Here is a 16,233-nt window from a genome sequence, read left to right as displayed (position 1 = left end):
ACCTGGCCCGTGGCGGGAAATCCCAGGACCCGCCCGAGAGGGCAAGGCCATGGCCGCAGGAAGGGGAAGGAGGCAGAGAGGCCCCGGGGGCCTCGGCGTCAATAAGGTCGCGCCGCAGGAAGGGGGAGTCCGGCCTAGCGCCGCTCTGGTGCATTTACGGGGAAATCAGGGACCCCGCGACGTCCCCAGCTCCGGTGCCCCCAGGGAAGGGCGCGTGCAAGCGCTGCGGACCCCAAGAGTCTTTTGTCTAACGGGGGAGTTTTGGGAAGAAGGGAAAAACCCAGGCCCCAGAGGGCCGGCGGCCTGCTCCAGAGGAGGGGGCGGAGCGCCGAACACCCCCGGGCGCCAAACCGCGCGCTCGGGAGGGAAGAAGTGGCGCGCGGGCGTGTGCTTCTGAGGCCCGAGGGGCGGGGCCGGGGCGGGGCCGCCCGACACCGCGCGCCCCGCCCCTCTCCAGCCCGCAGCCCCACAGGTCACTCTCTTCTGTCCGCCGTGGGCCGCTGTTTCTTTAAGGCCGGATCCACACGGATCTCGCGAGAACCGATTGGCGCCGTGACCTCCATGTGAGAGCAGCAAGCTGTTCATAAACAGTCCCAGTCGGTTCGGTCCGCTACGGCTCCTTCCTATTTTTAAAGCCGCGGCGGCGCAGGCATTGTCAGTCTCTCCTCCGGCTCTTCGCCCCCGCCTCCTCCCAGTTCCGGCTGTTTTCGCTCCTCCTTCTCCCGCTCCGTTTCCTATCCCCCCTTCCCCGCCCTCCGGGGTGTGCGCGCTCGGGATACCGCCGGCCGCCGCCGCCGAGTGCTCCGGGCGCTTCGCGCACGCTCCAGCTCGCGTTCTCCCTCGCGCGCTCGGGATCCCCGGGGGCTGGGGAGGCGCGCGGTGGGGGCGTGAGAGCCTCGGCCGGGAGGAGGGGGAGACAAAGAGGGGAGGCACCGGCGCCCCCCAGTCCCCGGCTCCGCTCCCCACCCCCTTCTCGGGGCAGGATGTGGATCCAAGTCCGCACCATAGACGGCACCGAGACGCGGACCATCGACGACCTGTCGCGTCTCACCAAGATCGAGACGTTACGGGAGAAGATCCGAGAGCTGTTCAATGTGGCCCCGGAGCGCCAGCGCCTCTTCTACCGGGGCAAGCAGGTGAGAGATGCTCCGGCCCGGAGGCTGGCGCCCCTCCTCTCCCGCCGCCCCTCCTCTCCCGCCGCCCCTCTGGGCACCTGTCTTCCCCGCCGCCCCCAGCCCCGCACTTCCCGGTGCGCAGCGTCGCGCCACCCTCACCTGGGGCTCACCTTCTGCCCGCCCGGGAGGCGCAAGGTGGGCTGCTGCAGGGATGCCTCCCACCCCCCGCCGGGGAGAAGGGAAATCCCGCCCCTGCGCACCTGTGGACCAGGTCCATGCTCCTGCGGGTTGTGCCCGCTCTGCCCGCCGGGGGCACGGGGCGGAACTTAGGGGGCAAAGGTGAAGAAAGGGAGGCTGCGCCTGCCGGATTTGGCGGGTCCCCGGAGCCTCTGCATCCGTGGGGCTGCTGCAGTATTATAGACACCCCCGCCGACACACACACGCTCCCGCCCGCCTTAGCTTTGGTTTGCCGATAAAGCTGGAGCGGGGGCTACGGACGTGAACGGCACCAATGCCCGACCGTGTGCGTGGGCTTCTTCCTAGGGCACCCAGAGGCTCGCGCGGGGGGTCGCTGGGAGGCGTGGAGGAAGAGGAAATCCCAGACTGGTCTCGTTCCCTAGGCCCCTCCCGGGCGCGCGCGTGTCTGTGGGGTGGGGGTGGGGGGAAGCCCCTCCGGAGAGTGCGGGCGAGGAAGCCCCGCGGGTGGGGGGGCGGACACGTGTTTTAGGGTTGCGCTCGCTGATGAGGTGAGAAGGGGCGGGGGAGGAGGGAGGAGGCACCGCCACTGGGGAGCCTCGGGGCTTCGCGTCGCTCTGCGTGTAGGCCGTGTTTAAAAATTTTTTTTTTAATCTTTTTACGTGAAAACAAATGAGGCTGCGCCACCTAGACAGACACTCTCCCTTTGGAAGGAAGCTGCTGCCCATTGGGACCAAGGGCAGTTTTTTGTTTTTGTTTTGTTTTTCTCCTCGCCGGATTGGGGGAGGGTTTGTGGGGGCGTAGCACGCCGGACTGTGGATTGTGATACATTTTATGTTCTTTACCAGTTTCCAATCTAGCTGTGCCTTCCTACGTCAGGAAAGATTTTGAGGGTCTTAGACCCAGTTGAAAAGCACAAAGTTCATTGGATATGGTGTGTATGTTGGAGTCTGAATCCCACGAGTGACTGTTGTTTTTAAACCCTTGAAAATGTGTCATTCCTCCTCACATTGTGTCCTGTATTCTTATGCCCCCCATTTTTTCTGACCACTTTCCCCAGCTCTACTGGATTTAGTCCCTAAGTTTCTATATTGATGGGTGCAAGGTGTTCCTTATTGCCAGAAATCTACTTCACCCGTGTCCCTCACAATCCATTTCTTCCATCAAAGCTCAACTCCGCTGTTAAATGTTCTCACTCTTCTTTCAAACGGTTCTGCATTTTTCTTTCGCTCAGTCAGAAAATATTAAGTGCCACATCCATGTAAAAGCAAAAACACGGACCGCAAGGAGCTCTCATTTAATAAGTCATAAAGTTAGAGGCTGGACTATTTTGGTCTTGACATCAACCCTCCTGTACTTAAAAATAAGAGTGTGTGGAGTATAGTAAACATTTAATAAAAACTAATTTGGAAGGAAGCAGTTTTTCCTCCACAGAAAGGGTCTGAACGACTTATGATTCCTTTTTATATTTACTGACACTATTCTTCTGTCCTTAATTCTGTCTCACCTTAGAGAATGAAGGGTCTTATCTCTGACAATGTCAAGTTTCTAGAAGAAGATACAAACTTTCTTTTTTTCTTTTTTCAAGTTTTTAAAAACATGGATTTATTGATAACTTTTTTTTATTATAATAACTTTTTATTGACAGAACCCATGCCAGGATAATTTTTTACATTATCCCTTGCACTCACTTCTGTTCCGATTTTTCCCCTCTCCCTCCACCCCCTCCCCTAGATGGCAAGCAGTCCTATATATGTTGAATATGTCACAGTATATCCTAGATACAATATATGGGTGCAGAACCAAACAGTTCTCTTGTTGCACAGGAAGAATTGGATTCAGAAGGTAAAAATAACCCGGGAAGAAAAACAAAAATGCAAGTAATCCACATTCATTTCCCAGTGTTCCTTCTCTGGGTGTAACTGATTCTGTCCATCCTTGGTCAATTGAAACTAAGTTAGATCTTCTCTTTGTGGAAGAAATCCACTTCCATCAGAATACATCCTCATACAGTATCGTTGTTTTAGTATATAATGATCTCCTGGTTCTGCTCATTTCACTCAGCATCAGTTCATGTAAGTCTCTCCAAGCCTCTCTGTATTCATCCTGCTGGTCATTTCTTACAGAAGAATAATATTCCATAACATTCATATACCACAATTTACCCAACCATTCTCCAATTGATGGGCATCCATTCATTTTCCAGCTTCTGGCCACTACAAAGAGGGCTGCCACAAACATTTTGGCACAGACAGGTCCCTTTCCCTTCTTTAGTATCTCCTTGGGATATAAGCCCAGTAGTAGCACTGCTGGATCAAAGGGTATGCACAATTGGATAACTTTTTGGGCATAACTCCAGATTGCTCTCCAGAATGGTTGGATTCGTTCACAACTCCACCAACAATGCATCAGTGTCCCAGTTTTCCTGCATCCCCTCCAACATTTGTCATTATTTTTTCCTGTCATCTTAGCCAATCTGACAGGTGTGTAGTGTACAAACTTTCTTTTAAAGCTCTTTAAGATTTGGACCCAGCCTACTTTTCCAGGGTTATTCTACATCACTTACTTTCCTCTTCATGCACATGGTCCAACCAGATTGGTGATCCTCAAATGATGTTCCATGTCTATTTTCTGTACTTTTATACTGATTGACCCCACCCCAACCCCCCATTCCTGGAATGTACTTTTATCTCTCTTAAAATTTGTTTGTTCGGATTCAGATTATTTCAATCAGTCAGACTCTTCCTGACCCCATTTGGGGTTTCTTGGCAAATATATTGAAGTAATCTACCATTTACTTCTCCAACTTTCTTTACAGATACAGAGACTAAGGCAAACAGAGGTAAGTGACTTTCCTCTAGTCACACAGCTACTACGTATCTGAGGTCAATTTTGAACTCAGGTCTTTGTTTCCCTTCTTAGTTGCTCTTAAAAGTGGCAGTTACCTTGAAGACTCAACTGAAGTACTAATTTTTATGTGTCTTTTCCTGATATCCCTAGTCTAACTAATTCCCTAGTATAATTATACTTATGGGTTAGCTAGGTGTTAAAGTGAATAGAGCATTATCTCTAGCATCTGGAGGAACTAAGTTCAAAGCAGACCTGACACTTGATACTAGCAAGTGTGACCCTGGGCTAGTCACTTAATCTCATTGTCTTGCAAAAAGAAGGTATTTATTTGTGTAAATAATGCTTTCCACAATGGAATGTTAACTGCTGGAATGGAAGTTATTTTATTTTTGTCTTTGTATCCCCAGAATAGAAGCTGACACACAAGCATTTAATAAATGCTTATTGATGTAATTTTTTTTTAAAGTTTATCTCTGAATATATTTTTAGTATTCAGCATTTGGTCCTTATTAGGGAGTATATTACTTTTGGTTTTATTTTGGTGAGGACTTATTAAAGGCCCAATATATTGAGTCAGTAACTCAATTCTAGAGATTAAGGTTTATGAGGCATTTTCTCCATTCCAGACCTTTGAGGTCTGTATTATAAGTGTTACAGCTAGGTCCCTGTTAGTGCAAATAAGGATCTCTTGGCATGGTTGCATTATTTGGATTCAGATCGCATATTTTCTTGGTTTGAACCAACAGAACCAATCATATAATTATAATTAAAATAATGTAGATTTAAATGAGTACAACCATGTTGAAATCTATTAGGCATGCTACTTGAGAAGTAGATATTATCACTATTTGCTAGCTGAAGAAACTGAGGCTTAAGAGTTAAGTTATTTTTCCAAGTTTCTAAAGCTCTTAAGGGCTAGCCGTTGCTCACTGGGGTTCATTATTTTTACTTTAAAAGGTGGCTTCTGACTGAACCAAATCTATATGGGCAAAATCTTCAGGATGCTTTATAATCAAAATATATTTTATTAGGAAGCTTTTTCATATATATGTATGTAATATGACATCTCACATATGACATACAAATATGTGTGTGTGTGTGTATATATATATATATATAAATATTGAGCCTTTTACCTTAAATTTCAAAAGTTGTGAGTAAAATTAATTTTAGAATTAGGCATTATAAGCAATCCATTTCAGATGCAATGAATTGTATAAAAACAAAAATGTAGCTAGGAAGATACTGTATGTGTACAAGGGACAGCAAACAATTCATTTTGTGTTACAGTCTAGCACTCTGGGATGAGAATTGTGAAAGCCGGAAAGGTGGGTGCTAAGTTGTAGAGTGCTTCCAAGTACAAAGCTAAGAAATTTGAACTTTCAGTTCAGTAAACAGGCAATATGGAAGGGTTATGAGCAGAAGGGACAGACTAGCAGATCTGTTGTTGGCACAATTGATCTGACAACACTGTAAAGGATGAATTGGGATTGCATGTGACTGGAGGAAGGAAGGCTAGCTAGGAGGCTGTAGGGTGGTAATAGTGGGAATAGATTAGGAGGGCAAAAATGTGACAACTTATAGCACTTAGGAAGTTTTTTTCTCAGTAGTCACTTGATAAATAATAAGTGCCTTAATAATCCTAAGAATCTCCCAGATGCTGTGCTAAAGAGCTGGGAGTACAAAGAAAGGCACAAGATGGTCCCTGTTCTCAAGGAGCTTGCTATTTAATGGGGAAGACAACATGCAAACAACTATGTACAAAAAAAGCTATGTATAGGCCAAATAGAAATAATCAAAGTAAGAGTCTTGAATTGAGAGTTTGGGACCAGCTTCTTGAAGAAAGTGAGATTTAATCTGGAACTCACAGAATCTTAGTAAAAGTTATTAGGAGGGAGAACATTCCAGGTATGGGTTATGTCCAGTGAGAATATCGGTGTCTTTGGCAAATGGTAAGGTATAAGAAGGCTGGAAAGATCTGGAGTGGGAACTAGGTTATAACTCGAATTAACTTTGAATACCAAACAGAATAGGGAACAATTGGAGTTTGAGAAGGGACGTGATATGATTGGACCTTTATTTTTGTCAGATGGAAATAGAGGTAGAGTGAAGAAGCAAAGCACTATCAATTTATTAGCATGGATGGAATAATGAATAAATTGCATTAGTCAAAGACTTGAGTGTTAGGATTATTTTTTATAGTGCTAGGAGGACAGAGCAAAATCTCAAGCAATACTGGTGTGTTCTAATGGACTACATGTTTTAATGAGGAGGTAGAATGTATAATTTCACTTCCTCCCCATTACATCAGTGGGAAATCAGTTCTCAGGTGATGGGCTCAGTCTGCAGGTGAGGTTACCTGAGTAAATTTGCAAATAAGGAACAATGAGGGGGAATATTATTAAATCTAGCTTAAGTCTCAACAAAATAGAATCAAAATCATATGTGTCTTTTGCTTCACAATGTTCAATCAAATTGAAATAATGATTACAGAAGAAAAAATGCTGTGAATAAGAAATTTGCATCATTGTGAATACATCATGAGTTTAAGAATGAATTTATCAAAACCAAATGGCAATTGTGAGGCCTAGTGTTAGGAGAGCCCTATAACAAGGCACCAGTCTCTGACTGACTCATGTTTTTGTAGCTGTTGAGTCATTTCTGTCTCTGTGATGTTAGTTTTCTTGGCAAAGATACTGGATCTATCATTTCCTTCTTCAGCTGACCATACAGAGGAAAGTGAAGTAAGTGACTTACTCAAGGTCACAGAAGTAGCTGAGACTAGACTCAGACTCAGGAAGATGAGTCTTCTCCATATTGGGCCTGGCGTTCTATTCACAGGGCTATCTAACCACCCATGTTTAATTTGGACTTGTTTCCTGCTTGATTTAATGCTGAAACCTTAATATATATAAAGTTTGGTGCTAACGTAGCCTTTTTTAGTGGGGCTAATTTTAGAGAAGATAGTCCCCAAACCATCAGTCTTTTTACAACCACTTGTGACAGACACATTGACAAACAGTGTGTGTGTGATGGGGGAGAACCATAGGGAAGGAGAAAAAAGAGAAGGAAGAGTGAACATTAAGTCTCCTTCCAATTTTCCATATCTATTTTATCAGCACATCATTTCTTAGCTCTCAGATGGCACATGCAGGCATCTGGTTCCAAAAACATCTCAAGCATTCTAGTGCTCAAGAGCCCTGGCTCTTCCTTGAAGGGCAGGTTCTCTGGTTCAGCTTACTTATAGAGATTCTTAGATGTTTCTGCAATAATCTTTTGTAAAACTTCAGTTTTGAAATACTTTAGTACTTTTAAGAACACCTTCCTAAATTTGGTTTTCTTATAAGCAATCAAGCATCCGAAATCCATAATTTGCTTGAAATGTCAAAGAATTTAAGGTTTTTATATCTTACTCATGGCTATCTAAACCTTGTGCATGATAAAGACTGCTATCCACGGGGTAAAGGAAGAATCCTAAAAAGATATCAGTGAGGGTCTAATTTTTAAGATCTTTAGTAAAGATTAATATCAAAGTAAACACGTACACTAGGATGCATAAAGGGAAAACCCTCAGTTTTTTTTTTTAATTTAATAGCCTTTTATTTACAGGTTATAAGCATGGGTAACTTTACAGCATTAACAATTGCCAAACCTCTTGTTCCAATTTTTCACCTCTTACCCCCCACCCCCTCCCCCAGATGGCAGGATGACCAGTAGATGTTAAATATATTAAAATATAAATTAGAAACACAATATGTATACATGACCTAACCGTTATTTTGCTGTATAAAAAAGAATCAGACTCTGAAATATTGTACAATTAGCTTGTGAAGGAAATCAAAAATGTAGGTGGGCATAAATATGGGGATTGGGAATTCAATGTAATGGTTTTTAGTCATCTCCCAGAGTTCTTTCTCTGGGCGTAGCTGGAAAACCCTCAGTTTTACTAAAGTTTACAGTTTTTTTTTTTCTTAGAAAAACACATTTATTAAAGAGATTAGGATCTGGAATTGATATTACTTACAAACAATAAGTCTTATTTCCCTCTTTGGAAAAAAGTATTCCTGTATCAATTTTAAAAAAACAAACAGTGCTACTTAGCGAAGTATAAGCAAAAGAATTGGAAGGCCTGTTAAATTTTTACTGTTACCTGATGATAGAAGGGGGAATGGGGCAAGAAGAGTGGGCAACTGCAGGAATTTCTAGACCCCAAAGGCCTCAAATTCAAGGGAAAGGGAATCTCCAGGAACAAAGAGTCATCTGGGAAGTATGAAATATGGTGACATAAAAGGAAATTTTTGGTATGAGGTCAAAGATTGCTTTATTGAGAGGCGCAACAGTGGATAGCAAGTAGAACTTAGAACATACTCATGTTTCTGTTTTAATTAACATTAGTAATAGGTTTAATATTGCTACAAATGGGTCTTGTGAATTGCCCGACTTGAACATAGAAATTGCTAAGAAAGGATAAAGTAGGGACGTAGTTATTATAGCAAAACTATTCCTAAAGGGCACAGACTGACTTGACTGACTTGAAGTTTTAGGGAAAACTTTAGTTCTGTTTGATTCCTAGGCAGGAGTCATTTATTAGCTAACAATGTAGCAGAGTTCCATGTTTATTCACAGGTATTATAACCAGGTGGGAAATTTTTCTATTAAGAAACAGGAAAACGGAGTCAAAACAATTGCACCCTTTTCTAACCCAAGGTCAACTCCCTCAACTAGCTAGAAGCAGAGAGGCTATTGATTACTTTCTTTGTTTCATTGGAATTTTTCTACTTTTACTGATGAGATCAGTAAACTTAAATATCAAATATTTCAAATGGCTTCTTCCATAAATTAGCAATGTTTATCTGTAGTTTCTAATCTTAGAACAGTTAGTTAAACTAGTATACTAAGAAGTTAAAAGTTAATGACTCTTAAGGCAGTGTTGTACAATGGGCAGAAATATGAATTGTATCTCTAGATATAGATGTATTTCTAGATAGACCTATGATTTTTAGATGTGGGTAAATTTAAATTAAATTACTAACTCTAACCTGGATGTGGGGCTAGTTCTTTAAGTCACAAAGTACTGAAGTTTTGTCCAGTTGCAATACGTTACAAAATTCTAGCACTCTTTCTCAAATAATCATTATTTTTCTTGGTTTCCTTTTTTTTTTTTAAATTAAAGCTTTTTTATTTTCAAAACATATGCATAGGTAATTTTCAACATTTCACCTTTGCAAAATCTTGTGTTCCAAATATTTCTTCCTTCCCTTGCCCATGCTCCTCCCTTAGACAGCAAGCAATCCAATATATGTTAAACATGTGCAATTCTTCTATACATATTTCCACATTTATCATGTTGCACAAGAAAAATCAGATTAAAAAGGGGAAAAAATGAGAAAAAAACAAGAAGCAAGTAAACGACAGCAGGAGTGAAAATACTATGTTCTGATCCGCATTCAGTTCTCACTGTCCTCTCTCTGGATGTAGATGGCTTTTTCTATCAGAAAACCATTCATACTGGCCTGAATTATATCATTGTTGAAAAGAGCCATGTCCACCAGAGTTGATCATCATATAGTCTTGTTGCCATGTACAATGTTCTCTTGGTTCTGCTTACTTCACTTAGCATCAGTTCATGTAAGTCTCTCTAGGCCTCTCCAAAATCATTCTGCTAATCATTTCTTGCAGAACAACATTTTATTACGTTCATGTTCATAACTTATTCGGCCATATAATTCTCCAAATTATGGGCATCTACTGAGTTTCCAATTCCAACATTTTTGCACATGTGAGTCTCCCAGGAGAGATATTGCTGAACCAAAGGGTATGGACAGTTTGATAAACCATTGGGCATAGTTCCAAATTGCTCTCCTGAATGGTTGGATCACTTCACAACTCCACCAATAATGTATTAGTTTTCTCACATCTCCTCTAACATTCGTCATTATCTTTTCTTGTTATCTTAACCAATCTGAGAGGTGTATAGTAGTACCTCAGAATTGTCTTAATTTTCATTTCTCTGATCAGTAAACACAGTCCTTTTAAACCGTAAGCAGGACTGGTAAAATCTTAGGACTCTGCATTGGACATATACAAATATGTTAAAAGATCTTTGCTCTAATAGATTGACAGAAAATTATTACCATTCTCTGTTTCTAAAAAGTTTTCAAATATTTTTACATGATTCTTAGAACAATTGAATCTATAACCTAAGAATTTATTTTTCTAGTAATATTTATTTATTTATTTATTTTTATTTTTATTTATTTATTTTTTTAATAACTTTTTATTGACAGAACCCATGCCAGGGTAATTTTTTACAACATTATCCCTTGCACTCACTTCTGTTCCGATTTTTCCCCTCCCTCCCCCTACCCCCTCCCCAAGATGGCAAGCAGTTTTATACATATTAAATAGGTCACAGTATATCCTAGTGTAATACAATATATGTGTGCAGAACCAAACAGTTCTCTTGTTGCACAGGGAGAATTGGATTCAGAAGATATAAATAACCCAGGAAGAAAAACAAAAATGCAAACAGTTTACATTCATTTCCCACTCTTCTTTCTTTGGGTGTAGCTGCTTCTGTCCATCCTGTGATCAATTGAAACTGAGTTAGATCTTCTCTTTGTCAAAGAAATCTACTTCCATCAGAATACATCCTCATACAGTATCGTTGTTGAGGTATATAATGATCTCCTGGTTCTGCTCATTTCACTTAGCATCAGTTCATGTAAGTCTCCCCAATCCTCTCTGTATTCATCCTGCTGGTCGTTTCTTACAGAACAATAATATTCCATAACATTCATATACCACAATTTACCCAACCATTCTCCAATTGATGGGCATCCATTCATTTTCCAGATTAGTAATATTTATAACACAATGGTTTACCAAATTTATATCAGACATCATGTTAAGCACTTAATCATATTATTAGGTTTTCCCAACAATCCTGAGACAACATGCCTTTTTTTTTTTTTTTAATCCACTTTTTTGTGGTTCAGTTGTGTCCGACTGATTTCATTTGAGGTTTTCTTGGCAAAAATACTGGAATAGTTTACCATTTTCTTTTCAAGATCATCTTACAGATGAGGAAACTGAGGCTAACAGGATTAAGTGAGTTGTCCAGGATCACCCATCTAGTATCTGAGGCAGAATTTCAACTCGGAAAGATTAATTTTCCTCACTCCAGGCCTAGAACTCTTTATCTACTGCTCCACCTAGCTTCCCTTTTATCCAGTTTACCAATTAATAAACAGATAAGCAAGTTCTAATCTACCATAATTACCCTAATAGGAAAACACCTCTCATCTCAAATTAGTGTTAAGATAAACCTTAACCAACTTAAGTTTAAGTTTATAATACAATTCAAAATCTCAATTTTCTCAGGGATGTTAGGAACCAACACTCAATCTAAAACCTAGTGTTATCAATTTGACTTATTTTGAGTGAAGCACTTGATGAATCTTCTACTTAATAAAAGTTATATTCTCCTTAGCTGTCCTTATTACATTTAAAAACATGATTTTAAAATACTTCTCATATATATCTTTTAAATGATGGTATCTTTAGATTTTGTCTCTAGAATTCATTTAAACAACTAAGCTCACAAAACATTCTTGCACATTGAAGTTACTTCTAAGTTGGGCACAAGTCTTTCTGTTTTGGTGGAAGCAGTTTTTAAGAACCAGGTAAATTCAAACTGCCAGCTGTTCCTGAAAATTCAGAGACAGAGCCATTTGCAGTCTTTTACTGACCCTTGCAAATAGGTTCAAATGCCCTTTTTTTCTCTTACCTTTTAAAAATAATAAACATGACATAATCTGGGGAATGAGTGATTAAAAAATTTACTGTTTACTTTTTTCAGAATTTCAATAGTTTTCAATATAGATTAAGTATTCCCCCTTTCTCTAAAATACTATGAAATATAATTAAAAGAATTTCATTTTCCAATTTTTAACATTTCTTGTCTGGTTTTTTACAATGTTGTTCATTTATTTCAGTTCTGACTCTTGTGACTCCATTTGGGATTTTCTTGGTAAAGATACTGGAATGGTTTGCTGTTTCCTTCTCTAGATAATTTTAAATGAGGAAACTGAGGCAAATAGGGTTAAGTAACTCATCCAGGGTCACACTGCTAGTGAATGTTTGAAACCAAATATGAACTCCGAAAGATGAGTCTTCCTGACTCCGTGAATTGTACCATCTAATTCTACATACTAATTCTTGATTTTCTAAATGTATTGCATTCAAAGTCAATATAGAGAAATCTTCATCAAAATATATTTTAAAAACAAAAACTTATTTTTGCAGTTTTTATTTTTTTTAATTTCACTGTTGTAAAGCTTTTATTATTCAAGGAAATTAATGTGTTAAGAAAACAACAATATTGCAGCATCACAGGGGAAAGAGCTTAGAGTCTGGAAGTTAAGAACTTTCTAAGACTTGATGGACTTTGTGAGTGTGCATAATGTCATGAGTGTCCCATTATATACATTTTTTATTATAGCTTTTTATTTACAAAACATGCATAGGTAATTTTTTTCAACACTGACCCTTGAAAAACCTTCTGTTCCAAATTTTACCCTTCTTCTCCCCACTCCCTTCCCTAGATGGCAAGTAGTCCAATACATGTTATATATGTTAAATACAATATATGTATACATATTTATATAGTTATCCTGTTGCACAAGAAAAATCGGATCTAGAAAGGGGGGAAAAAACATCAGAAGGAAAACAAAAATACAAGCAAACAGTAATAGAGTGAAAATGCTATGTTGTGTTCTACACTCAGTTCCCACAATCCTCTTTCTGGGTGTAGATGGCTCTCTTCATCACTGAATAATTGGAACTGGTCTGAATCGACTCATTGTTGAAGAGAGCCATGTCCATCAGAATTGATCATCATATAGTCTTACTGTTGTCGTGTACAATGATCTCCTGGTTCTGCTCATTTCACTTAGCATCAGTTCATGTAAGTCTCACCAGACCTTTCTGAAATAATTTTGGTTATTTCTTATAGAACAATAATATTTCATAACATTCATATACCACAATTTATTCAGCCATTCTCCAGTTGATGGGCAATTCATTCAGTTTCCAGTTTCTAGCCACTACAAAAAGGAATTTTGCAGTTTTTCAACACATTGCCCTGATGTCAAATATTGAATGACAACATGAAAATTAGACTCAATAGCAATAATCTGTATCTGATATTCCCTAGGAATAGTTTGATTTTAAGGACTATTTTACTCCTACCTCTCTCATGGGAGAAGAGAGGAGAGAGAGGCAGTTGGGGTTAGGTGACTTGCCTAGGATCACATGGCTAGAAACTGTTAAGTGTCTCAGGTTGAATTTGAACTCAGGGCCTCCTGATTTCAGTGCTATCCACTAGCACCATCTAGCTGCCCTGAAGGACTATTTCACTAATATACTCACATCGTTTTTTTTTTTTTTTTTTTTTTTTTTGTTTGTTTGTTTGTTTGTTTGTTTTTTAACAATTTTTAACATGACCCACTTTCAAAGAGTAGAAATATCTAGCCGAGGCCCCAGGTTTAGGTTTTTCGTTTTTTCCTCATAGACTCTCTGGGCTGTATCTTTTTAACTCAGTAATTTTTCTCATGCCATCCTCAACATTTCTTTAAAAAATACTTCCTAGTTTCTGGTTCTAATTGATAAAGCTAAATTAATAATTCAAGTGTTATGTGGATCACTCGAATTTAGACCTGCTTAATGCATTGTGTCATTGCACAATCTGTTTAAAAACAAAAACAAAAACTGGGAAATTCTTCAGGAAATTGAAAAATATTCCAAATTCTGACATGAACAAAAATGCCATAATCTAACAAAAGTTAATTTCAGAAACCAATTAACTATGGATTTATCATTCCTAATATTTAAAACCAATTTTGCTTTAAGCTACTTAAAAGTGAGGATTGTTTCACTCTCTTGAACATTGCTCCATGATTTCAACACTTCTCCTTTTGTGCTCAAGAAGAAAATTCCAATCGTAAATTTTTGTCTTTGAAATCTTACTGAAGTTAACTTTTAAAATTAGAGTGAAAAATCTCCTCTTGCTAAAAGAATAAAAGCAGTATAAATATAATTTTTTTCCTAAAAAAAGCTAGTTTTTAGGTGCCATGAAGACACATCAAGAAATACCATTCATAATTTGGGCAAACTGTGAGGCAAATATACACTTGTTAGCAGCTTTTAGTATATATTAAATATGGACAATACAATAAGCCTAACAAAGATCCACCCCCCTATCCCTGACACCAGAATCCTAACTTGAGGTTTTTCTCCTCCGTGTGAAGAGAAGGGAAGAATTAAAAGGTTGATGATGTCTAATGAGCTTCTCTGTACCTAGCTGATTTGGGGATGGAAGGATGTCACTAGAAAGGATGTCTTTATGTTCAAATTCTCTGATAATAGGTGGGGTGAAAGAAAGTAGATGGAGAAAGCAAGGCATCAGAAATGGGTGGGCAGGCAGTATCAACACAATATATAATAGCATGCTTTCTTTGTCTTTGCCAGTTGAACCAAGAGTTTTTCTTGATTCCAGGATAAAAAGAATGTTTCTAAAGGAGTTTCTTTTGTCACACTAATTTTGGAGCCTATAATTTTTCTGCAACTTCTATCTTTTAAGGTTGGATAAACAATGCAAACTCTTAGTATTATTTGCAATGCTGCTTTTGCTTTCTTCATTTCTTTAGTTGACCAGACTGCAGAAAAGAGAAAAAATTTACTTTATTCTTCTAAAAAGGAGTCAGTTTGCTTAAAACAAAAATTGATCAAGTTTGAGTATTTTAGCTTTCCCTCCTACTTATTGAGGGACCTCTTCCTTATAGAAGATATTGTTCTACCTGTAGAATAATTTTTTCCTCTCCTGGATGTAGGAGAAATGGTAATTTTATCTCTTTTTATTAGAGATGTTGCTCTGTATACAACAAGAATTCCATTAATTGCTAGAGGAATTGCTGTTCTAACTGTAGTAGAGGTTTGTCTAGACTAGAGATTTAAAATGATTAGAAGACAGTACTATAGACAAAGAAACAGAAACACTTGCTGGTAGTTCTTAAAACTTAACACTTTTTCTAATTCATACAAGGGGGTTCCTTGTCCAAAGAGGATATCCCTTGATCCTTGCCTTTTTAGCTCAGCCAGACTGGCCTGATGAGTGTGGGGTGACTTTGGGGCTTAGTCACAAACCTGGTCCTTGCTTATCAATCTTAGGAACCTAGAAAACAAGGGAGAAGCCTCCTGGGAGGACATAGGGTTTCCTTATTGACTTTTTTTTCCCCTACAATTGGGCTTAAAGGGTCATACTTCCTCAATGTAGGTATGGTTGTCATTATGTTAGGCCCTTGTCTGCTTATCCAGGAACAAGTGAGAAGACACAGAAAAACCCAGTCACATACTTCTTTTGGCAAAGTCCTCCCTACTACCACTTATGAGCACACACTTAAAGATAAGTGTGTGCTCACTGGAGGAGTCGGTTTTTTGTTGTTTTGTTTTGTTTTGTTTTTTAAGAGCTTTAGGCTCTTTGCCAGAGTTTTTAAAAAGAAAGAAAGAAAAATTCTCAAGTCTTCTTAGAAATCTTCCCTAGTTAGATTTTTTTCTCAGTACTTCTAAATCCTAGAAAATTCTGATTCCTTTATTGATTGATTTCCCACTTCCTATCCCCTTACCCAGAATGTAGTCTGAGAAAGGTTTGACTGATCAGCAGTGTGGTAAGTGTGTTTATTCTCTAGGGGACTGGCTGGGTGCTCAGAAAGATTGAAAAAGTGAGACTTACCTGACTCAGAGTAGAGATGGCATCTGTTCTTGAGACCGACCTCTAGAAAAATAAGTGTGGCCTGTTTTCACTGGAGCACTCTAGGGGTCATTTGCAAAGGCAGTGCCCCATCCCTCTTCCCACCCAGGGTAGCAGTAGCTAATAAAATGTATCACTGACTTCTGAGCAGTCAAAAACCCAGAGTTGGGAATGATTGAAAATTTTATAATGACTTAACTGGATGACTGAGCAAAATCCCAAGCAATATAGGTGTGTTTTTTTGATTGGCTAGACAGTTTAATG

The 16,233-nt window shown here is 39.7% G+C and overlaps 1 protein-coding gene across 3 annotated transcripts in view; it reads left to right on the top strand.

Moving 5' to 3' along the window:
• The first annotated feature begins 900 nt into the window (after positions 1-900).
• The window catches only part of UHRF2 (ubiquitin like with PHD and ring finger domains 2), a 152,509-nt gene continuing 137,176 nt past the window's right edge, over positions 901-16,233 (top strand). For all 3 annotated transcript variants that reach the window (XM_031961956.1, XM_031961949.1, XM_031961946.1), the window contains exon 1: positions 901-1,136. In XM_031961956.1, coding sequence (XP_031817816.1) covers positions 984-1,136 — 153 coding nt within the window. In that variant the 5' untranslated portion in view covers positions 901-983. The remainder of the gene's footprint in view (positions 1,137-16,233) is intronic.

This window comes from Sarcophilus harrisii, chromosome 1 (genome assembly GCF_902635505.1).
Source record: "Sarcophilus harrisii chromosome 1, mSarHar1.11, whole genome shotgun sequence".
Taxonomy (NCBI): Eukaryota; Metazoa; Chordata; class Mammalia; order Dasyuromorphia; family Dasyuridae; genus Sarcophilus; species Sarcophilus harrisii.
Note: the sequence above shows the minus strand (reverse complement) of the source record. Positions and strands in the feature narration are given on the sequence as shown.